Source organism: Haliotis asinina, chromosome 16 (assembly GCF_037392515.1).
Source record: "Haliotis asinina isolate JCU_RB_2024 chromosome 16, JCU_Hal_asi_v2, whole genome shotgun sequence".
NCBI classification, from domain to species: domain Eukaryota; kingdom Metazoa; phylum Mollusca; class Gastropoda; order Lepetellida; family Haliotidae; genus Haliotis; species Haliotis asinina.
The window spans coordinates 45,917,300-45,943,054 of record NC_090295.1 but is presented as its reverse complement, the minus strand read 5'-3'; the positions used below and the strand labels follow the sequence as shown (position 1 = coordinate 45,943,054).

Genomic DNA, 25,755 nt, shown 5'->3' with positions numbered 1-25,755 from the left:
AGAGCAATACAAACGACAGACATTTGTGGTAAAAAAAACGAAGTACTCAAGGCAAAATATCAGATAGACAGTAGACAATTTACATTTCTTACTGTTTCAGATTTGTGTGTCTATCATTTATCATCAATTTAATTATGGTAAAATTGTTTCTATTCCGCCAGTATCTGAAGATATGCGTTTTACGTATTTCAGACACCTTGATACCACATGGCCAGTTTTACAGAAGAACAGGTAAAGCTTTGCATATACTTCATAATTAATAAGTTTAAACACATCTGTCAATTCAGACATCCAAGAAAGAATAACCACTGAGTCTGTATTCTGAAGATATTACGTTGGGAGGTTTGGAAAGAATAGTGAGCGTCCCGTGTCCATTTGACCATCTCTGATAATTTTCAGCCTAACATTTTACTTTTTTCACTAGTGGATAATGCCCTCTTTCTTCATCCTCAGATAGAGGTAAGGAATGAGTGAGTTCAGTTTAACGCCACACCCAGCAGTATTCCAGCTATATGATGTTAGTCTGTAAATAATCGAACCTGGATCCATACAATCTACTTTCACTGGTGGATAGAGTGCTTTTATCCTTCCTCAGATGGAGGTAAAGAGTGAATGAGTGAGTTTAGTTTAGTTCTACGCCGTATGTTGGCAGTGTATTATTGCAGTGAGTGAGTGAGTTAAGCTTTACGCAGCACTCAGCAATATACCAGCTATATGACGGTTCTCTGTAAATATTCGAGTCTGGACCAGACAAGGTCAGTGATCAACAGCACGTGCATCGATCAGCGCAAATTTGATGACATGTGTCAACCAATTCATCGAGCCCACCAAGCATGCACACCACGATTAGTGCACACCAATTCTAACCTGGATCTTCACGGGTCTTAAGATGAAGAGTGCAGAGTTGAAGTTGGTGTGTTTGGCCTAATGATTCACATGTTGTGTGTTTGGTATATTATAGGTGTAAAGTTTCTTTTGTACGTCAGTTTCTAGTACACACAACTTAAGAACATCAAAATTGTAAATACTAACTGCAGATCCACGCCCGTGGTGGCATACAATCCTTGTGGCTTGTATCAAAAGTTTCCAAATTATGCAAGGAAGTCGGGCTAGGTATGCCTGGAAGTCTCTAGACCACGGAATAATTCACTCATCCGAATGTGAATGTCAACACCGGTTTCATCACGAAACTGCCAACAAGATACCCATTTGTATCAGGCCATAATCTGGTGTGATTTAAAAGTGTTCTAATTTACCAAGAGAGAGTGATATATTTACAAAATTACCCCATGAAAATTCTGATGAAGATTTACTGGCCCAGTTGGATTTTTACTACCCACGGGTAAGCGGGCCTGTGGTTGTTTCGCACACTTGTAACAAGTATAACATGCTTCATTTCCAACAAAGGTTAGATTATTATGTTTGATTCTTTAAATATTTTCCTCTGACTTTACAGATTGAAGTGGCCCTTCCATTTGGTAATTTTGAGGTTTATATCTTTGATTTAAATCACGCTAATGTTGCGTGTTCAGGGCATGTATTTCAGTTTCGTGCGGTTCTGTTATTATATGCTTGTACGATGCTTCCATTCCTAGAACAATTATTTTGGTACATGTTGTCTTACAGGTCATGGAGGCTCTGCAGTCCTGTCGATGATGTGTGCTTTTTGTCGTCAACAGGGGAATCAGTCATGCATCGATCGAATGTGCTCAAGGACGTCGGACAGTTATTAGATAACGAGACGATAACAACGTATGCCCCCGCACTTGAGTGAGTGAGTGAGTGAGTGTATTTGTCAACAGCTTTCTGTTCCATGTATTTGGACTTCTATTTTGGTATTTCTTACATTATGATATGCTTTCTTGGACAATGAAACTATGAAGAGCCCCTTCCTCACTCGCTTGAAGGATTAATGCCCTTGTCAACGTAATTAACATTCTATATGGTATTTTCTGTAACCACATTTTGCACTTGGGAATATGATATTTAATGGTGACAGTAAGGAAAATTGTGTTTAATTGTAACAATAAGGAAAGTGATGGTCAATGGTGACAGATAATAAAGAATTGATCAAGTAAAATGTGCATGTTTGTGATTTATAGTTTATAATTGGTAAGATGACAATAAAACACCGATGCGTGGTCTGGAACCTTATCTCTGACTGTTTCGTCGTGAGTATTATTGAGTATCAGCTCCACTTGTCAGAAAAAATAATAACAATGCGCAATTTGGGATAATATTACACATGAAACCTGGCCACTGCATGTTGGCATAGCGTATGAAAGCTTGGTCCTGGGAAATACAAACTCATCTTCTGACACATCAACTTGAAGAACAGCATTTGACCCTTCGGTTGCTTTGGGACATCAAACAGTTAGTTTACTGAGACAGACCTCTTAAAACTAGTTAATTAGCTGATTTGTTTTCTGGATTTACACATATCTATTTTTTTACAAGAAAATTCTGTTTTAGTGCGTCACTACCCTTAACTTGATTCTTTTTGCATTAAGAGCTATGAGCCGATTAAAATCAGTAACGTATTCTAGGTATTTCAAGCAAAACGCTATTATTTTGTCTTCTTCGCTACTTTGTTTAGAAATGACAAACAGTAGTGTCTTTGTCTATTTCGATTGTTAACAACACGTATAAAACATGTTGAAATGAATTTACCTCTATTTGTTTGTTTGTTTAATGATATTTTTGTTTGCTGTTTAACACTGCACTCAGCAATATTCCACCTATATGATGGAGGTCTGTAAATAATTGAGCCTGGACTAGATAATCCAGTGATTATCATCAATGAGCATCGATCTGCGCAAATGGGATACGATGACATGTGTCAGTCGGGCCTGACCACCGATCGCGTCAGTCGCCTCTTTTGAGAAGTGTGGGTTGCAGAAGAACAAATCTAACCCGAATTTTCTCAGTTTTGTTGATTTGGAATGAACATCAGATGGCAAATAATGAAGTGACAGATCTTGATTAAATTTTACAATTTTGCAACAATTGCACCTCTATGATGAGGATCAGATGTGATCAGATCTTGAGTCCAAATATGGCTACGCTCCTGTTTCTCGGAGCCGTGAAAACATACGTACAGGTAACCTGAAGTTCTAGCTGAGTTTCCTTGCGAGCTTTAATAAATCTCAATTTCCTTCCAGTCCAGTTTGTAGAACTACAGACACTAATTTATGCTAGTGATCAAGCAGTGTAGTTCCAACATGAAGAACTAGCTTACCTCTTTCCTTCCAGATGCGTCCCTGTATTCGTAGATCAAGAACCTGGCCACTCAAATCTCCAACAGGCAAATATCTAAATACCTCTGTTTCTTGATAAGGAATATATGTTTCACTCAGTGATCAGTTCCAAAGCTTCTATGCTTGTCTTAAAACCGATGAAAGAGGATTGGATGTAAGTGAATGAGACAGAGCAGTGACTGGCGCCGCTCTCATCGCATGAATACTCCAGGCCTTTGCTAGCAGAACGTTCTAATTATGCAACGTAGACAATGTGGCCATCTATATAACCGGGTGCTAGATGGAGAGTACTTGGTTCATAACACGTGCGTGTACGTCCGGTAGAGTTACGTCCCCTGTTAACTTGTCACAATGTCTCTTGGGTGAGTGAGTGAGTGAGTTTAGTTTTACGCCACACGCAGCAATATTCCAGCTGTATGGCGCCGGTCTGTAAATAATCGTGTCTGGACCAGACAATCCAGTGATCAACAACATGGGCATCGGTTTGCGCAATTGGGAACCGATGGCGTGTGTCAACCTAGTCAGCGAGTCTGACCACCCGATCCCGTTATGGCAAGCATGGGTTGCTGAAGGCCTATTCTACCCGGGGACCTTCACGGGTTCTCTTGGGTGAAGATGATCGGTCTAGCATAGGTCGAATAAACCTAAAATACAATTTTGACCAAGACTTTTCGCTTATAATAGTGATGTAATTGCTTTCACTAGGGCGATCTAAAAGAAATAATGGAGTCTGGGCCAAACAATCCAGAGATCAACAGCATGAGCATCGATCTCCGCAACTGGGATTGGAAAGTCCATTCGATTCAGAGATAAGGGTGATTACTTTATACACTGTATGTTCCCATGTATGCCCCGTGCTACAGGTTTTGGGCACCGTGCCCAGAACAGTCAGTATACACAGGTTTTGGGCACCGTGCCCAGAACAGTCAGTATACACAGGTTTTAGGTAAAGTGCCCAGAACAGTCAGTACATACAGGTTTAAAACACCGTGCCCACAATAGTCAGTGCATACAGGTTTAAGGCACCGTGCCCACAATAGTCGAAATCAGTGCATACAGGTTTAAGGTAAAGTGCCCACCATAGTCAGTGCGTACAGGTTTTAGGTAAAGTGCGCACAACAGTCAGTACATACAGGTTTTAGGTAAAGTGCCCGCAATAGTCAGTACATACAGGTTTAAGGCACCGTGCCCACAATAGTCAGTACATACAGGTTTAAAACACCGTGCCCACAACAGTCAGTACATACAGGTTTAAGGCACCGTGTCCACAACAGTCAGTACATACAGGTTTAAGGCACCGTGCCGACAATGGTCAGTACATACAGGTTTAAGGCACCGTGCCCACAATAGTCAGTGCATACAGGTTTAAGGCACCGTGCCCACAATAGTCAGTGCATACAGGTTTAAGGCACCGTGCCCACAACAGTCAGTGCATACAGGTTTAAAACACCGTGCCCACAATAGTCAGTACATACAGGTTTAAGGCGCCGTGCCCACAATAGTCAGTACATACAGGTTTAAGGCACCGTGCCCACAATAGTCAGTGCATACAGGTTTAAGGCACCGTGCCCACAACAGTCAGTGCATACAGGTTTAAAACACCGTGCCCACAATAGTCAGTACATACAGGTTTAAGGCACCGTGCCCACAATAGTCAGTACATACAGGTTTAAAACACCGTGCCCACAATAGTCAGTACATACAGGTTTAAGGCACCGTGCCCACAACAGTCAGTACATACAGGTTTAAGGCACCGTGCCCACAATAGTCAGTACATACAGGTTTAAAACACCGTGCCCACAATAGTCAGTACATACAGGTTTAAGGCACCGTGCCCACAACAGTCAGTACATACAGGTTTAAGGCACCGTGCCCACAATAGTCAGTACATACAGGTTTAAGGCACCGTGCCCACAATAGTCAGTGCATACAGGTTTAAGGCACCGTGCCCACAATAGTCAGTGCATACAGGTTTAAGGCACCGTGCCCACAACAGTCAGTACATACAGGTTTAAGGCACCGTGCCCACAACAGTCAGTACATACAGGTTTAAGGCATGTTGCTCTGACTATACGACAGAGGCGAAGGAAACATATACCACAAGATATCTATGTTGGTGTGGAGCAGTATAGAGTGTCACAGTCCGACTCATGGGTCGTATTGCACGTGCTTGGTGGGTTAGTGCTGGAACCAGACATGATAGCTTGGTCTTAAAAAATACGATCTCATTTGTGAGTCGGACACTTCAATTTCAATTGCAGTATCTGACCTCGATTTGTTGGTAAACATCAAACGGTGAGTATGAATTTGATTAGTAAATATGTAGAATTGTATAATACATTTTACATTTATTTTAACTGATTTATTGATTTCTGACAAGTAATTTCTGACAAGTTATTCAAAGTTCGTAAAGAATGGGGTGGGTCATAATTTGAAGTTGGGGAGTATTAGGTTCGCTATCCAAGGTGGATCTAGCTTAACACTGTCTAGCTTCAGAAATATTTTATTTTGTAATTTTAGTGAAGTTTTTTTGCACAACAAAACATTGTCCGTGGCGTTTTAACTGAAGATACTATGTAAAAAGAAGCAATCGGATTTAGTAAATTCACATTTTCAGTTACAGACTCTTTGTGTTTTCTTTCTTCGGTTTACATTAAGTCTGGTTAGAGGCTGAACGTGTCAGCACTGGCTGGAGTCACCCGATGACACACACTATATCTGTAATTAATCGGGTCTTGTCCAGATAATGCAGTGATCAACAGCATCAGCACCGATATAAGTAAGCCTGACCGCCCGATCCTATAAGTCGCCTAACATGGGTTACTCAATACCAATAGTATTGCATCCGGGATCTTCACAAGGAGACAAGCATGAGTTGCTAAAGAGCAATTCTACCCCGGATCTTCACAAGGAGACAAGCATGAGTTGCTAAAGACCAATTCTCGCCGGGATCATTACAGGGAGACGAGCATGAATTGCTGAGGATCAATTCTAACCCGGACATTCAAGCATAAGTTGCTGGAAAACAATGTTATCCCCGATCTTCAAGGGGAGATAAGCATGGGCTACTGAAACTAATTTGAACGTAGTATTTGACGTGTCATTCATGCATGTGTCGATGTTAAACAGTGTATCGAAAATCCCTTATATGATTTTTTTTTCACTCTTTGGTATTATTGCAGTATAGACTAATTTTCCCTGTGCTGTACATTTCTAGTATATGAAAGTATTTTTGTAACGTGTAATTTGCTGCAATGGACAAGCTATCGAAATATTTGAGTATCTGTCATTCACTCTAACAATAGTTAGAAATAATAGCTCTTATTTCGCTTCCTTTTCATCTTTTCTATTTTTGTTTTACTTATTTCAGACAACCCGCTCAGCTATGGTAGAGGAGGTAATGCCTCATCTTGCTTCATATCCAGTTACCCCATGACGACACAAACACAAACAAAATCCACAGATAACTGAAGGAAAACGCTTGTGACTACATCTACAATTTTCAAAACATTTATCCTAAGATTACGTTATGTGTAGCAATAATAACATCAAGCACATAGTCACAAAGACATGTTTTCAAAATATGGTTTTCGTTTTTTTCTGGAACTATGCAGATTTATTGAGTAAGTGGGTCCCGGACATGGCTACCACACTGTCCAGAGATGGGCGACAAAATGCCAACCAACCGATGTTAGTGCAAATGAACTGAGTAAATAAGCTATCTTGATGATTGGATGCACTGCTAAGTCAAAGCTCTCGGTTTAGGTGTAACCTTTCCAGAACAGAAGGGCAGGAGATTATCGCCGTTAACCCACGAGTTCCACTTACACAGCAGGTGGAATCACGGAGACTTCCCCTCGCAAATATCAGGCGACTTGTGCTTACTTTCAAATGTATACTAAGCATGTCCAGTAAATTCACAGTCTCGTTATACTGAAACTACAAACAATTAGATCTTTCTGGACACTTTCATAGCATGACCACTTATCCACTGTCAAAAGGTGATCTCTAAAATCAGTAAGCTTGATGAGGCAGAGAAAACGTAATCAGTTATCTGGTTGTGTAAATGGAACCTAAAAAGTAACCCGAAACGAAATTTGGAAAAAAATCATAATTTTTTTCCATGTTTTCACAAAACGTAATGGCAAAGGGACGTCAAGTCTTCAGAAATGCAATTCCCTGCAACACCAGACTTTTGAAGATATCCAAATCATTGTTTAGAGTATTGCCCGGAGCCCGGAGAATCAAGGGAACCAGACTGTGACGAGTTGCGTATCCTTGCCGAAGTCCGAAAGTTGGGTTGGAGCTGTCACTTTATGTAATATACGTAGTCAGTGAAAAGGATGCCTAACGTTTTTGCCGATAACCGTCACCATCGTCCTCAGAACTCGCCAACACGTTGCAAGAGGAATGACGGAGAATTCTCCTAGCAAAAATCCGATGACTTGTGCAATCCCCTCCAAGGCGGGGTCGAACAGTGACGAATGCAAGGGTTGGTGTCACCAGGCAGGCAACAACCCCACAGACGCACACGCGCGCGCATGCAAACACACAAACACACACAAACACACAAACACACAACCACATACACATTTACATTCGCCAGATTCTGATTGTCAGTTTCATTTACAGGAATGCCAGGACTTCTTTCCTCTTTCCAATTGGATAAGTTGTGCAGTTTCTGTCGGCGTACGGGCAATCAGCCTTGCATTGACCGAATTTGCTCCAACACACAACCCGGCTGAGGAATGACGAAATAGTGAGGACTACTCCTCCCTGTAGAAAGCCATAGTCATGTATTCTTGGATAATTAATGCCAGTGGCTGTGTGACCAGGAAGTAGATATGTACAGTGTACTCACTATGTCTAAATTCTGTGTTATTTTGTCGAACACTTGCAACACTATGAAAGCTGAAATGCAGATGAAAAGAGCTATTGCTATTGCTATTGCTATTGTAAATAAACAATCGCTCATTTGAAAAATCTATGTTCTTGTGTTTAATGAGTTTCAGTTAAACTGAGTATGGTTTGGCACCGCCTTTAGCAATATTCTAGCAGTATCGCGGCGGGGGACACCAGAAATGGGCTTCACACAATGTACCCGTGTGGGGAATCGATCCCGGGCCTTCAGTGTGACCAATGGTGGCTTTAACGATTAGGCTACGCCACAGCACATAGATTCAGAACCCAACAGTGCATATAAATTTGAAATTGACCTTGCAGTTACACCTCTGTCAGATATTACCAGCAGATCAGGAACACCCATGCCAGCATTACGTCATGAGCGTCTTGGGTGTCAAGGTTGTAGGACAACAATGGTCTACGGCGTGAGATGACGCTTTTCCCCATACCGATATGAAATGTTTCGAAAAAGAAAAGTAATGATACCAGATCATGCGTTTGTGCCGATTAGTTATCTTGAACAACTCAACCGAAATGTGTGCCGCCCAGCGCCATTGAAGTAATTTTTCTCGAATCTGGGTTGTCAGTGTCTGATCGAGCAGTTGCCGGCGATGTTCAAACTAGACACGTGTTGTCCAAGTTGTCGGCGTCTCTCTGCACGGCGACAAAGTTCTTCCATATCTTTAGACGGCCATCTCCCTGGGGTTCTCTGTATTGACAACAGTATTTTTTGTTAAGTTCCCGGGGGGGCGGAGGGGTAGTCTAGTGGTAAAAGCGTTCGATCGTCACGCCGAAGGCCAGGGTTCGATTCCCCACAGTGTGTGAAGCCCATTTCTGCGCTCACTCACTCACTCTCTGAAGTTATGCGGTAGCCTAGTGGTTCAACCGCCCGCTCGCCATATCGAATGCTGGATCGATTCCCGATATGGGGGTCAATGTTTGAAACCTATTTCTGATGTCCCCCCCCCCCACCCCCACCCCCGTGGTAACATTGCTGAAATGCTGCTACATGCAGCATAAAACAATACTCACTCCTGCTTCTTTGTTATTAATTCAGAGGGTCGATCAGTGACGTCTTTATTCTTGGCAAAAAGCAAACCCGCATGGCAGAATCGCTGACGACTGTCTTCCTCTGTCCCTTTCCAAACCCAAACAGAGATCCAGGTATGCATACTTGCAGGGATTTAACCTGAAGGTATATCAACATTGACTTGCGTGTCTCTGCATGCTTACATTTGATAACAATATCACAGCATATCGCAAAATAAATAGAAAAATGATTTATGAAATATTCATGTCACGCAATATTCACTTAAATTATGTTCAACGAAAGGGTCGTTACTCATACAGATATTTATGTGTGTTCCTGTGTACTGATGAGCACGATAAACTGAAGGCTGATAATATCGCCCACAACAATCCCACTCTTACATGCGGACAGACCATTAAATATAAAATGTATTTCTAATGTCGCCGGATGGGTAGACGTCCTCAAGGCTGAGTTCCCATGGTAACCACGAGCTGGGGTTTTTTTTCTGACGCATGATGTTCCTAATTCTGAAAAGTGAACATTTCGCAAGACTATCGTCAAACCGTTTTCACTTCGAAATAACCAAAAGACTTAATAACTTAAAAGATATCTTAAAATACACTGAATGCATCTTGTACTGGAGTGAAGATAATAGTTAATGAATTAAAGATATTTCGAACAGAAATAATTCTGAAATCACGGCATTCATATCACGGCATGAATAAGATGTATGATGGAGCATCTAGAAAAGAATTCCTGATATATTGTGTTAACGATGTCAGAATACGATTCAAGTATAAAAATTCATGTTTCTGATATCAGTAATTCCTGTTATGTTGGGAATAATGTAGATATCATAATTTCCAAGCCTTCCTAATAGCCGTTCGTTCCTGTTGATCATAGTGCAGGCATCAACAACTAAATCTTCCATGTATATCAGGATATCAGTAACGAGCAGAAGATGTCTGGAATCTAATTAAACTGAATTAAAGATATCTGAAGCCAGTTTATGACGTGTGCATGTGTTGGTTATTTCAAGAGTGAAATTAGGATATGCTGAATCAATCTCTAAGATGATCATGTACAATAAATGCTCCACTGACACCTTACAAAAACATTTAGAGATATTACGACAATGTTCTTAGTATCTCGGGAGTCTGGGCTGATGACCGTTATAACTGCTGGTACATCGAGAGGCCATGCCTCACTGTAACCTTGTTCCCTCACTCGTGTACCGACCCTGAGGTACCAGTCCTTGTTTACCGATCCTGAGGTGACCAGTCCTTGTTTACCGATCCTGAGGTGACCAGTCCTTGTTTACCGATCCTGAGGTGACCAGTCCTTGTTTTGTTCCCTTGATGCCGAGTTCCTGACAATAGCGCTGGTACGGGTAGAAAGTCTGTACCCGGGTATCCGAGATCATTACCGACCCGGTACCCGTTACAAATTTAGTAAGAGGTATTGCCCTTACCGTCTTGGCGCTGAAACTGTAAAGCTGGGGTTTGGACATAGTTTACCTCAACTCATCACGAAGCTGACTTGGTTGACTCATGTCGTCGACTGACTCATGTCGTGCGCAGATCGATGCTCATGCTGTTGATCACAGGATTGTCTGGTCCAGGCTCAATTGTTTACAGACCGCAGCCAAGTGGCTGGAATATTGCTGAGTGCTGCTTAAAACTAAACTCACTCAGTCACATGCAACAAAACACTGCCAACATATGAGAACCTAATTTGTAGATGATTCAAAGTATGTCGATAATCTATTCGCGCCAGCCGCAACACGTCCTTTGTTCTTGTCGACAACTGATTAGAGTGATAGGACATGTCCCCCGGAGGGCCTTAATATACCAAAAGCACAAAGTGCGTTGCACAAATCATTTTCCATTCTGCGGCAGGTATGAACAGAGCGTCTTTGTGTGCGGTTGCCATAGCGTTGTTCGTGCAAACGGGTGGAGGTGAGTTAGTTAGTTACACTGCATGAGACACTGAAACAATACATTTACTGCTGTTTCTCATAAAGAAATCACATCGGTGAACAAAAGTAACTGTTATCTTGTTTGTGTTTCTTTTTCACTTTTTAATCTTAAAAGTCTCATTGTGTAAATTCAAAATGAAGTGGCATTCGATTGTTTGGGTAGAGGACGAACCATATATATGCCGGCTCTCATATCATTTTCTTGAAATCAAAACAAAATATAAAATTTCACCTCTTATGTAACATTACAGTTTATAGCGAATTACATATTTTATTGACAGATAAAGTAAATGACCAGCCTCTATGATGTACCTGATACATCCACGGCGCCCAGTCAGCTATGTACGTTGTGTAGGAAGTCACATCTGCTCTCTGTCTGATAAAAATAGTGTCCACATTGCCACAATACTCACATGCTGTGTTAGGAAGGTTTGCTGATATTTTGGGTTAAATTCCAAGCTGTTTGCACATCTGGGATGCATCTATGTCACTGCCTTCTAAGGCACCACTATTCGCTGTGCAGAGTTCCTTTGGTACCTCTTATTCCCTTATCAAGCATAACGCTGTGATATAACTCCCCCAGACACAAATACTGACACAGAAGCTGACGTCATTTGTGACGTCATCAGTTGTCAGTAACGTCTTTTTGTTAACACCGGTATATATATTATATTATCCTTCGTTTACAGTTGGCACATGCAGCACGAACAACGACTGCGCTGACAACGCGCACTGTGACGACGGCCTCTGTGTATGCGACGACCAATATGCTGGACACGGAAAATACCTCTGCCAACCTGAGGGTAGGTAATGACAAGGGAACGAGTGGGTGGGTGAGTGAGTGAGTTTTTATCACTTCTAGCAATAACACAGCGGATCGTAATATGGCTCGAATATTGTTCAGAATTTCAAAACATTACTCATTTACTCGCGTTAACTCGAATAATATATGTTTTGACCTACCTACGGTACTTTGATTCATAGATTAGGGTCAGGGTAGCGCAGTAGTGTTTGCTCGTCGTGGCGAGGTCCCGGGTTCGATCCCACACACGGGTACAAGGTGATAAGTCCCTTTGAAGTATTTCACATGCTATGGAATATTGCTGAAAACTGCGCCACGGAATGACGAGTGCTGTGAATTTCTCATAATTATTCATCTCACTGAGATAATTATTGAATCATCAGAAGATAATATCAATCAAGGGATGTCAGTTCAATGTCACCTGTAAGGTGATACTAACTGGTTTGAGCGGTGATTAACTTGAATCATTGCAAAACATGTCAAAAACATTTCGATGACGATATGTCCTCATAATTTCCGCTGTCTCATCTGTCACTCTAAACGGAGGCTGTCACATTCACACTGCTTGTCAGAATGACATAACACATTGCCTCCGAAAAATATGAAGTCCTGTGTCTTTTAAATGATCTCAAGTTTGTGATATTTTAATACACATGAAATACCATGTGATCATCGTAAATAAAATACATCTTTGTGATACTTATGGATAAGTATAAGAAAGGGAAGGCATGCTAAGAAGGTACTTTTTAGCAATGCCAAAAAATGGTACAATGAACAATCAATAATTCCATAGCCCCAGGGTGGGCTGACTCTGATCTATTCGTATTTCATATATACAGAATAACTCATCTGACACTCAATACAGTTCCCTTCCTCCCAGCGCCTTCAGAAAAGCTGAAGTTCACAATGAAGCAAATCTAGATTACCTTAGGTCCTGAAATACCCTTCTCAGTTTAAAAGGAATAATTTGTTTCTCCAGAAATTATGTACACTCGGAAAGTACACGCTGGTCCTGTCACGCCCACCATTAGAAATACAACTTTCTTTACCACTAACAATGCTACTTCCAGCACAACTACTTTAGAATATTTCATTGACACGCCTACAACCAGCAAAGTGCATCTGTTATGGTAATACATGTAGTTTTACATATCCTCTTATTATTAAAGACACTGATGAGGAGGAATCAGCATCAAAGGTCCCTTGTACATGCTAAATAGTGGTAATGTTTTTACTGAAGTACAACAACAGTCGATCCCATGCAGTCTGACACTGATCGTGCAGGTATTATCAGTGTCCATGCGATGGAGGAAATGTCATTTGGCTGCTCTTCCGCAACTGCAAATGGCCGTAATCACAGGTGTCGAGAAGGTCAATAATTGTGTTCCATGTATAACGGAAATTTGTCTTTGGTATTCTCAACATGAAAACTAATTTATTTTCATATTTACCGCTTTCGCCACCAGCTCTCTAGTCAGAACCGGCAAATGTTAAAAGGATACGTCTTTTTAAGTGGCATTGTATTCAATGGCATTGATTGCTGCGCTATTCAAAGGTAAATCTAGCATATAAAGGTAAACTATTTGTTGACAGAGTCATGAGTGTTGTTGTAATAATTATTGGGGAAGAGAAGGGATGTTTAGAGGTTGCAAGGTGCGTGTTTGCCGTATGTACCCAAGGTCAAGCCAGTAAAAGATTTTTCTTAAACCTTTCAGGACAAAAACGCCATTGCTACGTGGATTTGCCTATTGTAAAAATATATATCATCTTGAACTTTGAAGGGGGAAATTTAGGACTGTCCTTGAAAGAATAAGATGACGTGTTGTTACTTCAAACAACCCAAATGCCAAAGTCACTCACGGACTCTAATATTTTCAGAAACGTCATGTGCGTGCGTGAGCTACGGGGACCCACATATCCGTACATTCGACGGCGATCATTTGAATGCCGTATTCCCCTGTACACACGTATTGGCGCAGTATAGTACGGATGCTTGTGGCCCTGTGGTAGTGTACAGTACGAGTGCACGGGTCGGTACGGGTATGTCGGCAGTGTACGAGTCGGAGATCTTCTGGTTTATTCAAAGGGGAACGACGTCAGTCAGCGGCCGTATCTCGGGGCAAGGAATATATGTGGACTCGGTACGTTGGTATGTTGGTTGGCTGGTGGGTGTATCGGAGCATGTATGTCAAAACATTGATTACAGTACAGTTTCGTTTACTGTTCACTTGGTTCCCTCCTGTTGCGCAACTTAGTGCGATATCCAGCCCAGAATTTTAACTGGATGCATAAATATTAATCAGTTTGATGTGATAAATCTACGCACTGGCATAATGCAACACTAAGCTCCCTATAATCCTAGCAAACACGTCGTACAATGTGTTTCTGTCGTACAGCGAGCTCGAACAAACGGAAACCTGGAAATCGTGGAAATCTCAAAACTGCCACTAGGAACGTTTGGCGGTCTGTGACGGAGCTGGTATTACATCAACCTCATCGTGCGTTACAGAACTAGGCTGAATAAGCCCCAAAACGCACATAACAGGTGTAATCATTGAGCCACATGCATTGTTAATCATTTTACGACCTCATCAGGCAGGGGCAGTTTGTGATTCCATAGTTAAGGTATGCTGCCTCGACATAAAGTATAGAATGACGGTGCAAATAAAGTTCAAAATTGAAATTCCATTTTAAAAAAATACCATTTTCTTAAGAAAGAAGGAATTGGAATTCAGTTTAACCAGAGTTGTTTGTAGTGTTAATTTTCACTTTCACACGAGAGCATTCTAATCGGCTGAAAAGTAGGTCGATGTCTGAATAGATTCCCTGGCACTAAATGTGTTTAGTAGTCATGCTCTGTTTCAATTTTCATGTACATGTTGTGATCACAAAAACATAAAAAGTCTTTTTCAAACATAAATTCCTTCAAACTGACACATCTAATGAACTTTGTGCCTATTTATATACATGTATACCTGAGTCCTAGACAGTATTCAATCATCTTGAATTCCAGGACTCACCCAGGTCCCTGCCAGCGACAATTGGTGACTCCACCCTCTCAGTGCACCTGTCCCGGGACAGACGATGGTATTACACCGTCTCTGTCCCTCAGTGCCACACCCAGATCGCCTTCCACTGGCAGGGGGTCGTCACAATAGCCGCGCCCAGGGGTCACACCAGTTACGGGCACTGCACGTGCGGCACGTGTGGAGACAGCGGGTCGGCGCTTGAGCAGTTGGGGAAGACGGTATTCGGGACTTCGGACTTCAATGTCCGACAGAAAATCGCTTTAGATTTGACCAGTGAGTTCTTATCAACGGTTGACAGCGACAGTCCGTAAGTACGAGTCTAAACTGGTTCCTCTGTTGTTTTGTGGTGCAAGCTCAATCCCTTCGGGAAACAGACGGCGACCTAGTAACAGGTGCTCGTGCGTAAAGTCCCTGGTGAGACTGGGTAACACCTTAACCCGCCCACCCACTGTGTACCGAGATTGTTTTGTCATGACTATCTCGTCTCTGACGTTTTGTTATGGCAGATGAATATGAACCAGAAAGGTTCACAAACACAAACTTCTTTTCCTATGTACTCCCCCCCCCCCCCCCCCCCCACCCATGATTTGATCTGCACATGGAATAAGTAGTCCTTATTACAAAAATGTTCATCTCATGCCGCCATTACTTTAGATTCAAAGATCAAAGCAGCATTAAGCTTAAGGTGGCCAATCTAACAAGAATCTATCTATATCTAGGTCTTTCATACAGACAGTCATGTTCAACGAATTTTGGATCTGGTAGTCATTGCTCCTCTACTCTCAGCTTCAGCAGCCTATTTTCCACAACGCCCATCTCCAGGAACATGTGCTCATCAGTTGTCACTGAACTCATCAAGCTCTGTTTGACTACACTCAGCAACATTCAGCATGAACAGCGAGTATTCCCCAGCTCTCAGCTCTAACAACCTATGTTTATCCAGTTCACCTTTTGCAGTCTATACAACTTTCAACTCTACTGGCCTACACTAAATGACCTTCACCTTACGTCAAGGAGCCATGGCTCCACTTATCCCCTTCAGGTATGCTCACAACCTTTCAGCTAAGGCAGCCATTACACATCCACTTTTAGTTCCAGCCTATATTTACCGACCGTCAGCTCTAGCAACCTATAGTCACCAACCTTCAGCTCTAACAACCTATAGTCACCAACCGTCAGCTCCAGCAACCTATAGTCACCAACCTTCAGCTCTAACAACCTATAGTCACCAACCTTCAGCTCTAACAACCTATAGTCACCAACCGTCAGCTCTAGCAAACTATAGTCACCAACCTTCAGCTCTAGCAACCTGTAATCACCAACCGTCAGCTCTAGCAACCTATATTTACCAACCGTCAGCTCTATCAACCTATAGTCACCAACCGTCAGCTCTAGCAAACTATAGTCACCAACCTTCAGCTCTAGCAACCTATATTTACCGACCGTCAGCTCTATCAACCTATAATCACCAACCTTCAGCTCTATCAACCTATAATCACCAACCGTCAGCTCTAGCAACCTATATTTACCGACCTTCAGCTCCAGCAACCTATAGTCACCAACCTTCAGGTCTAACAACCTATAGTCACCAACCTTCAGCTCTAACAACCTATAATCACCAACCGTCAGCTCTATCAACCTATAGTTACCAACCTTCAGCTCTAGCAACCTATATTTACCAACCGTCAGGTCTAGCAACCTATATTGACCAACCGTCAGCTCTAGCAACCTATATTTACCAACCGTCAGCTCTATCAACCTACAATCACCAACCTTCAGCTCTAGCAACCTCACCAACCTTCATCTCTAGCAACCTATAGTCACCAACCGTCAGCTCTAGCAACCTATATTTACCAACCGTCAGGTCTAGCAACCTATAGTCACCAACCGTCAGCTCTAGCAACCTATAGTCACCAACCTTCAGCTCTAGCAACCCATAGTCACCAACCGTCAGCTCTAGCAACCTATATTTACCAACCGTCAGCTCTATCAACCTATAATCACCAACCTTCAGCTCTATCAACCTATAGTCACCAACCGTCAGCTCTAACAACCTATAGTCACCAACCGTCAGGTCTAGCAACCTATATTTACCAACCGTGAGGTCTAGCAACCTCACCAACCGTCAGCTCTAGCAACCTATAGTCACCAACCGTCAGGTCTAGCAACCTATATTGACCAACCGTCAGGTCTAGCAACCTGCAGTCACCAACCTTCAGTTCTAGCAACCTATATTTACCAACCATCAGCTCTAGCAACCTCACCAACCTTCAGCTCTAGCAACCTATAGTCACCAACCCTCAGCTCTAGCAACCTACATTCACTAACTTTCAGCTGTTACAACCTATAGTCACCAACTTCCAGGTCTAGAAACTTATATACTTATATTCATCAATTTTCAGTTCTTGAAACCTATATTCACCGACCTCCAGATCTCGCAAACAATATTCACTAACTTTCAGCTCATGCAAACTATATTTGCCATCTTTCCCCTTCTCATCTTATTCAGTGAAATATTTATAGACACCACCAGATCAATGGACAGCTCCTTTCACGAAGCAACCTTTTACTAAGGTTAACCTTGACTCCCATTCTTAAACAATGCCCAAAGGTTACCTTAATGATCACCGTAGTGCTTTCCTTTCACAAACCACTAGGGTGACGCCCAAGGTTCCATGATGACATTATGTGTGTTGACTTCGGGGGCCATGTCCGATTAGCCCGCTGACATGTCAGCCAGAGAGTCATGCCGAGCAGAGTCATTTTACGAACGATTGAAACAATACACACGTCGAGCAAGGGCAGGTGATCTTTCAGGCTGATACGTACTGACGACCCCCACAAGCAGTCCACATGCTTCGTTTTTGTTGATTTGTTTGTTTGTATGTTTGTTTTGAAAATCAACAATCTGAGTGAAGATTTCAAACGAGTCCTGTTTCAGTGTACAGGAAACTTGGCGTTAAAGAAACAGGTTGCCAATTTGTAGGTTAATGATTACTTATCAAATGACAAAACACACAGATGTAACCGTTATTCGTGAAATGAATTACCAACTACCGCTTAAAGGACCACTAAACTCAATTTTTTGGTGCTCTTTTTATCACTGCATATTAAAGACTTTTTGTTAGTCATAAACGAAACACCATTTTAAAAAAAAAACCAAAACTTGTGGTTAATTAATACCAAGCGCTTAAAAGTAGCTAAAAAGCCGTCTGCTTCTCTCTCGCCCACAAACGAAACCGCAGACAGGTTACGTAACTCTGTCGCCAGAGCCCTACAGTGACGTCATAGAAGGAACGGTTTCCAGTTAAATGTATAGAAAATGTGTAGGAAGCTCGTCATTTTGCGGATTTCTCGACGTCACCAAAGACATGCCGAATTGTTGTGTTGCCGTCAATTGTTCCATGGGGTCGGGTGATGGTGTCACTATGCACAGATTTCCACCAGACTCAGTAGTTTGTGCTTAAATTGGCTGTTAGTGTGTGCGAAGTGAGCTTTGTGTAAGCCTGTGGTGTATACTAAATCAAATGGTTCGCCCCCTTATAACCACGCTTCCAGGATAGAAAATGGAGTTTAAGTTGAATCGGGTCTATAAAATTGAGACTGCTTACTACACATTGCTGACCAAAAGGATTTTGCATGGATATAACGCTTTCTTCCTTGGAAACGAGGTTGTGGTCGAAGTGATAATATTATCGTAAGTAATCTTATATTGACCCCTTATATTGACACCTTATACCGATTCCAAGAGTGAAATTGTTATGTTATAAGCAATGTCATGTAAAATCCTATTCTCCATCAATAAAATACATATTTTACTACCAGTAGAAAGTAATTGTGATTTTGTAAGTCGGTGAAAACAAACTTAAATATCATTCATCCTCAGACAGGGCGCCGCCATTTTTGAAAATCCTGAGGTCACGGGCTAAAGTCCGTTAGAATTATTGAGATTATTGAGGCACTACTTTTTACTGGTAGTTAAATATGCATTTGAATCATGGACAAAAGGATTTTGCATGACACAACTTTTAACATAGGTCTTCTTCCAAGGAAGCAAGGTAGGGGTCGAAGTGACATTTATAATGCAAGCAATGTTATATTGACCCCCACCTCACTTCCCAAGTGTGAAATCGTTATGTTATAAGCAATGTCATGTAAAATCCTATTCTCCATCAATAAAATACATATTTTACTACCAGTAGAAAGTAATTCTGATTTTGTAAGTCGGTGAAAACAGTCTATTATAAGAAAACGTGATATATCGTTTCAAGTTTTTCACATTGCTGTATAATTTCATTGGTTACCCAACATAGCACACATGGCAACTAATTGCATAATGTGCGCCATTCTTTTTAAAAGTTATTTAGTTAGCCAATAATGAGTAATCAATCAATGTATTGGCGGTTAATCCTTTGAAAGAAGGGTGTTGTTTTACACAGACACAGACACAGACACGACAGAGTGTATTCAGTATAGATTAGTAAATGTACATACATAAACACTGCCTTTTGATAAATCCCCCATTTAAATCCCCATAAAACTAATTAATCAATCAGCGTGTCATCGGTTAATCCTTTGATCGATCCGGACAAAAGAAATGCCAAATGAGGGCCTTTGTCGGGTAATCTAAGTGGCGTTACCACTAATTATACCTAAATTCATTAACTGAGCATCAAGTGAATGATGACAAAAAACGTGTAGGTTTATACCACCTAACACGGATCACAACCTAGCGACACCAAGTGATTTTGACAGAATCGTCTATGAAAACAAGGTTTTAACTCGAAAACTAGGCAAAGCAGGAGACAACATTAAATGATAGTAGATTGTGAGAACATATAGCTTTCATTTTTCTCAACAGCTTTCGCGATTTCAGGTTTGTACAAACCTGTAAACGAAATAGTTTAACCCCTGAAATGTAGATGAATACTGCACAGACCCTCATTTCTATACCCACTGTTACGTCACGATTGGTTGAAATTTCGTTTGCGGCTGAGAATTGTGCACTGTTGACAAAAAGGTCGATTTAAGGCAGTTAAAGATCGAAATGAGCAGTTTTAATGACGGGGTTTCATTTATAACGATGTCAGCAAGTGATTTTGCATTTGTACCGTATTAGAGTATATGTTACCTTTAACCATCAAAACAGTAATATCCACACACGACAATAATGAAACACAAATTATGTTCCGAAGGGTTTGACTGTAGACTAGTACAATTTGTCCTCTTTTTCTCTAGAGTGAACAATTGACTAGCATGGGTTTGTGGCAGGTGCAGGTAGGATACGCTAACCACATGGTATTATCGTTAATTGATTGTGATTCTTAAACGCATATTTCAGAAATATTCAAAAGCTTACTGCTAGACACATATTAGATGATCCTGCGCACTAAACGCATTTGTGACAAGAGAGGCGGTACAACGAATTGGGCGAGTACACTTGGCTGCTACAGGTAGCTTGACGATTATGCACGTGCAATACATGCTAACCGTGACATGAAATCAACACCGCTACTGATTAACACCCGTCTCGCTTCTGTGTAACACCTGTCTCGCCACAGTTTTACACCTGTCTCAATACTGTTAAACAGATTTCGATATTTATCAGACAACCTGTCTCCCTCCTGTTTCAAGTGGATCGTTCTGTGGGGCGTTCCCAAGTATGCAAATTGGGGTCATTTGTCAGGTCGTGGATCATCTTATATGTGTTTACCAGTAAAACGGACTTTTTATGATGATTGAAATGGTGCCGTCAGTGCAATGTTATTTTATTGTTTTATTGTGACAGGTTATGCTGTAATATTTCAAGAACGACGCTGGGATGTAAAACAGACAGGGCGGTTGTTCTTGCAGCGGAGGCCTGTGCTGACTTTACCGGACGTACGGCCATGTTTCGGCATTGTGGGAAGGAGACACCGGAAGTGACCTTGGGGGCTCTGGTCCGGTGTGTTTCCGCTCACTGCGCAGGAGATTTCAGTTCTGTGTGTAGCATTAAAACAGAGTATGGACTTCAGTGCGTACCGGTCGTAAATGTCAAGTGTTGAGTGTTATTTAAGTTCACATAATTAATGTTGTAATGAACGTAGCAGAACGTCCCAATCTAGACATTGTTTCTTTCATGACTGAATACATATGTGAAGCCCATTTCTTGTGCTCACCGCCAAGATATTGCTGTAATATTGCTAAAACGGCGTAAACGTAAACTCACTCATATCAGTTACATGAAAGCGTTACAACGGAGATAAAATCTCACGGATTCGATCCCACAAGGATTCGACCCCCCGAATAGATCATTAAGTCACTTTTAACCACTAGGCCAATAATTGCAATGACAGGCATTTTGAAAACGTCATATTTACATAACTCTCCTCTATTTCTGTAATTATATAACTGAGTAGGTTTTAAAACACTTTTAGCAATATTTTTCAAGTTACAGTGTCTCTACTAGATTATGAAACATTCTGGACATGGCACCAGGACCTTACGTTATGCAAGGGTTGCCACGTATAATTGTCATATGATCTTACAACATGTTGTAAACACACCATGGATGGGTGAAGGACAGCGACAGAAATGCCATTGCTGTCAATGCCGGCTGTCGACCGGTGAAGATCAGGGCTAGAATTAATCTTCGGCAGCCCATCCTTGCCGTAAGAAGCGGCTAACGGGGTCAGGTGGTCAGGCTCGCTGACCTGGTTGACTCATGTCAATGTGCATTCTGATGATCACTGGATTGTCCGTTCCAGACTTGGTTATTTACTGTCTGTCGCAATGCAGCTGGAATAATGCTGGGTGCGATGTAAAACTAAACTCTGGCAGCTGACTTATGAAGTGGGGCGGTTTTGGGACTACGAGTTTGGAGCCGACAAACTGCCAATTAGAGCACCCACCTATGCGATCGGATACGGTGTTTAAACACTTTGAGTGAGAGTAAGTGAGTTTAGTTTTACGCCGCTTTTAGTAATATTCCAGCAATATCACGACGGGGGACAACAGAAAATTGGCTTCACACAATGTACCCATGGGGGGAATCGAACACGGGTCTTCGGCGTGACGAGGCAACGTTTTGACCACTAGGCTACCCCACCGCCTCTAAACACTTTGAGAAGATATTGTTTCATTTTTGTTGTTTTAAACCGCTCTCGGCTACCTGGCGGGGGCCTGTATACAATCGAGTCTTGATGAAACACAGTCTAGTGGTTAAAGCGTTCGCTCGTCACGCTGAAGGCACGGTTTGATTCCCCACACGGGTGCAATTCGTTAATTTCTAATGACCCCCGCCGTGATATTGCTGGAATATTGCTGAAAACGGCGTAAAACTCAACTCATTCAGTTAATCGATGAAACTAGCCAATGGGGGTTCATTAACAGCTATAATAAGAAAGGTGTGCGGCATCAAATGCACACGCTGCTTCCTGCACAACCTTCAGACGTAGAATGTTTCAGATGGTGTTTGGGGCGGTACAGTTTGGGGTTTTTTTTGTTGTTGTTGTTAGTTATCAGTAGATAATTGAACAACGTGGAGTCTGGTGTATGGGGTGACAATATATAAATGAACAGCGTCTTTGTTGCAATGAAATAGACGTTTCAGAAGCAAGTATTATCCATGATATAATGTCATCCTTTCTTACTGCCCCAACTTCTACATGAATCTGAAAGAAGTTGTTATATTATTTTGTGTTAATTAATATCTATAGGCGCATCACCTGATAAAGCTTTAAGCATCGTTCTGTACTGACGCATTGGAAGAATAAAATTTTCAACGTTAACTTTGACCTCATTATTTCCCAAGGTTATTGCACTTTGGAAACACGTGGAACACAGAAGTCGTTTTTGTTTTTGACCTACTGGTGTGTGTACACAGTAACATGTCCATTAAGCAGTATTATGTAGGCAACTGATAACCATACATTTGGTGATCTCCAGATCGTATTTCAAGAATGATCAACAAAAAGATAGCCTCACCTTGAACTCAGTTACAGATATTGACGTTGAAATGTTCACGAGATATGATGGGCACGGTAGAGGTATCAAGAGGTGAACAAGGACAAGTCAAAACAAACTAGAGCAAAGGCATAGTGAGTCAAATATTAGGACAGGGCAATATGTCAGGTACAGGTATACCAGGTAAAGATGATCCGGAGTTCTTGATTTTGTGACACTGTTCAGAAGCATGCTCATAGATCTCTGTCTACCACAGAAGCACATGTTTGCTTGTTTGTTTGTTTGTTTGTTTATTTGCTGTTTAACGCCGCTCTTGGCACTATTCCAGCTGTATTTGTAAATAATCTGGTCTCGACCATACAATCCAGTGATCAACAGCATGACTGAAGCCCGTGGAACACATTTGTTGACTCACCGGAAGTTCCATTGGCTCTCCTAGCAGTGAATGGGTACCCGGAGGGATGAGACAGGAATGTAGCTTAGCGTGAACTGAATGGATGCTAGGCATGATACATATTCACAAGCATTCATTTATTCTTTCCATAATCAGTTAGTTACCATTTAAAGGAGACAGTTGACATTTTACTTTGGAGAAATAGATAACAGTATTGTTTAGGATATGAATGAGTGAGGTTGGTTTTACGCCTTTTTAGTGTTAAGGATATGCCTTGAAGAAATATCTATCACTTTTCTGTGTGCAAAGCATGCATTTCGTATCTGGTAATGTAGACGATATATTGCAATACACAATGCCCTAAATTGTTTGATGTCATTGTAAAATAACTTTTTATGATTAGTTGAAGTGCTTGTGTTGTTTAGCTTATAAAGCTTTTGTGTTGTTACGTTTTGGCGCTGCTTTGTAAGAAAAAACACCCTTTTGGACGGAATGTTACTCACTGTGCGGTGTACTTCACACAGATGTGGATGTCTTGCCTGTGCTGAATATAACACTTGCCCCTTCCTCAGGTGAAGTGTCTTGTATTATCTTACAACTTGGAAATGGGTCTTCGATATTCTCACGACAGGTCTGCTTACATATATAGCGATAAATGTGTTGTGTATCATTCACAGTTCTCCAGGGTTTTTTTTTCTTTCACAAAACAGCCATACATGACACTGCAAATGGTAATCATAAAACTGTTGTTAAAAATAATCAGGATACTGATATACATCCAATAGTGACTAGAACCAAAGAGTGGCAAACCCTGTTGGTTCTATAAGTCGCAGCATGCGTCCAGAAGGTAATCATGAATATTGCAAAAAGAGTTTGTGAGTGGAATCACTTAACATTTTGAAGGATGGTATATATGGGAGGCTGGTATTCTGTCAGTAAACCGCCTATAGTTGCTTGGCTTGTGACATGCAGCGACAAGAACATACCTCTCGAAATGCTTCTATCAGAAGTATGCTGGGAATTCAAGTGATTAGGCCCATGAGCTTAACGTAGGATTTTAGTGTTGGGTATTTACAGTGACGTCCCTTTCTAAATGCAGAAATTTTCAAGCTCTTAACACTCTTTGCAGAGACATCAGGGCCTAGATTTTCGAAGCTCTCTTAGCGCTAAGACATTCGTAAGTGCCATACATAACATCAACTTACGACTGTCCTCCCATAATAGTAAGCGCTTTGCTGTAGACTGTCAGCTTTATCATTCACGTTCACCTTTACTCACTCCGGTTAACATTTTCATAATTCTCTATGTTTAACTTATAGACCACTGTCACCAGTTTTCTGGTGAAAGAGGTTTCAAAATGTGCATTTTCGAATTTAAGGCCTGGGCTTAAATGTGGTTTATGATATTTTATCAATGGATTGGCTTAAATACGGGAATTCCCTGTACAAGCTTGAGAATCTATTTTCTCGTGGTGATGTCCACCACAACTTCCCATGTTTGGATCATTTATCAAATATGTAGTACTACCGCGCAAGTTATCTCAATCCGAGGTTGGCAACTGCAGTTCAGTGAAGCTACGTAACAGGACCATTGCATCGACAGACGTTCTGTGCCTGGTGTTCATAGGATGTCGACGCAAGCGATGCACAACCTTCTTTACTGGTTTGAACTTCGAGCCCTTAAACGTATTTCGTTTCGATTCTACGACTTCAGCCCACGTGCTTGCGTGTTACATAGTGTTTGGAGGTTGAAACTGGCGCAGCAATGACGAATTTCGTTATTTCCTGCTGCGTCGAACGTGTGTCTACAGACTTATACCTTTTGCGCCATATCGTTTTATCGAAGAGGACAGATCAGGTGACAGTGTCATGATGTGGGTTGAGATATCCCACGCGTTAAAGACACACTGACAGCATAATATTACCGAGATGAAGTTCTACGTATCACGTCACTGGCTTTCCGCTATCGACCATAGAACAGAGAGTCTTTAGTGGGACGACGCCTGCCCACATAATGTTTGTGTTAGTATCGACTTCCCCAGAAGAGAACACGTTACTGTACTGCCACGAGCAATAATTACACCGATTTAGACATATCTGGCCATGAATTAACTCCATCGCCATGTCCGGCAACACCAACCGCTTCTTCCGCAACGTCGCCACGAATATATGATTCGTTGCTGAAGTATGATGATAGTCATATACCGCCACAACTGACGCTGTAATATCAAACTATTTTGGTGTGACATTGGCGTCAAACTGTTTTACAACTGACGGTGAGATTTTTATCGTGTAAAGTTTGACCTTAGACAGATCTTTACATCGTTTCAGAAATATTTTAACCTCTGCGTTACCTAGATAGGAGATCTAAATCACAAATATTCACTAAGTGAGATGATTTTTATCTGAGCGACATCAGT

At 41.5% G+C, this 25,755-nt stretch overlaps 1 protein-coding gene across 1 annotated transcript; it reads left to right on the top strand.

Moving 5' to 3' along the window:
• The first annotated feature begins 11,089 nt into the window (after window positions 1-11,089).
• Window positions 11,090-23,784, top strand: LOC137268193 (IgGFc-binding protein-like). The gene is made up of 5 exons (XM_067802727.1): window positions 11,090-11,147; window positions 11,857-11,970; window positions 13,848-14,110; window positions 14,983-15,305; window positions 20,787-23,784. The coding sequence occupies exons 1-5, from the start codon at window positions 11,090-11,092 to the stop codon at window positions 21,040-21,042; spliced, it is 1,014 nt and encodes a 337-aa protein (XP_067658828.1). The 3' UTR covers window positions 21,043-23,784.
• Window positions 23,785-25,755: the final 1,971 nt, after the last annotated feature.

Coding starts and splice junctions, on each gene's coding strand:
- LOC137268193 (XM_067802727.1), top strand. CDS start 11,090: ATGAACAGAGCGTCTTTGTGTGCGGTTGCCATAGCGTTGTTCGTGCAA. Junction 11,148..11,856: donor GTTCGTGCAAACGGGTGGAG/GTGAGTTAGTTA, acceptor CTTCGTTTACAG/TTGGCACATGCAGCACGAAC. Junction 14,111..14,982: donor AAGGAATATATGTGGACTCG/GTACGTTGGTAT, acceptor CTTGAATTCCAG/GACTCACCCAGGTCCCTGCC.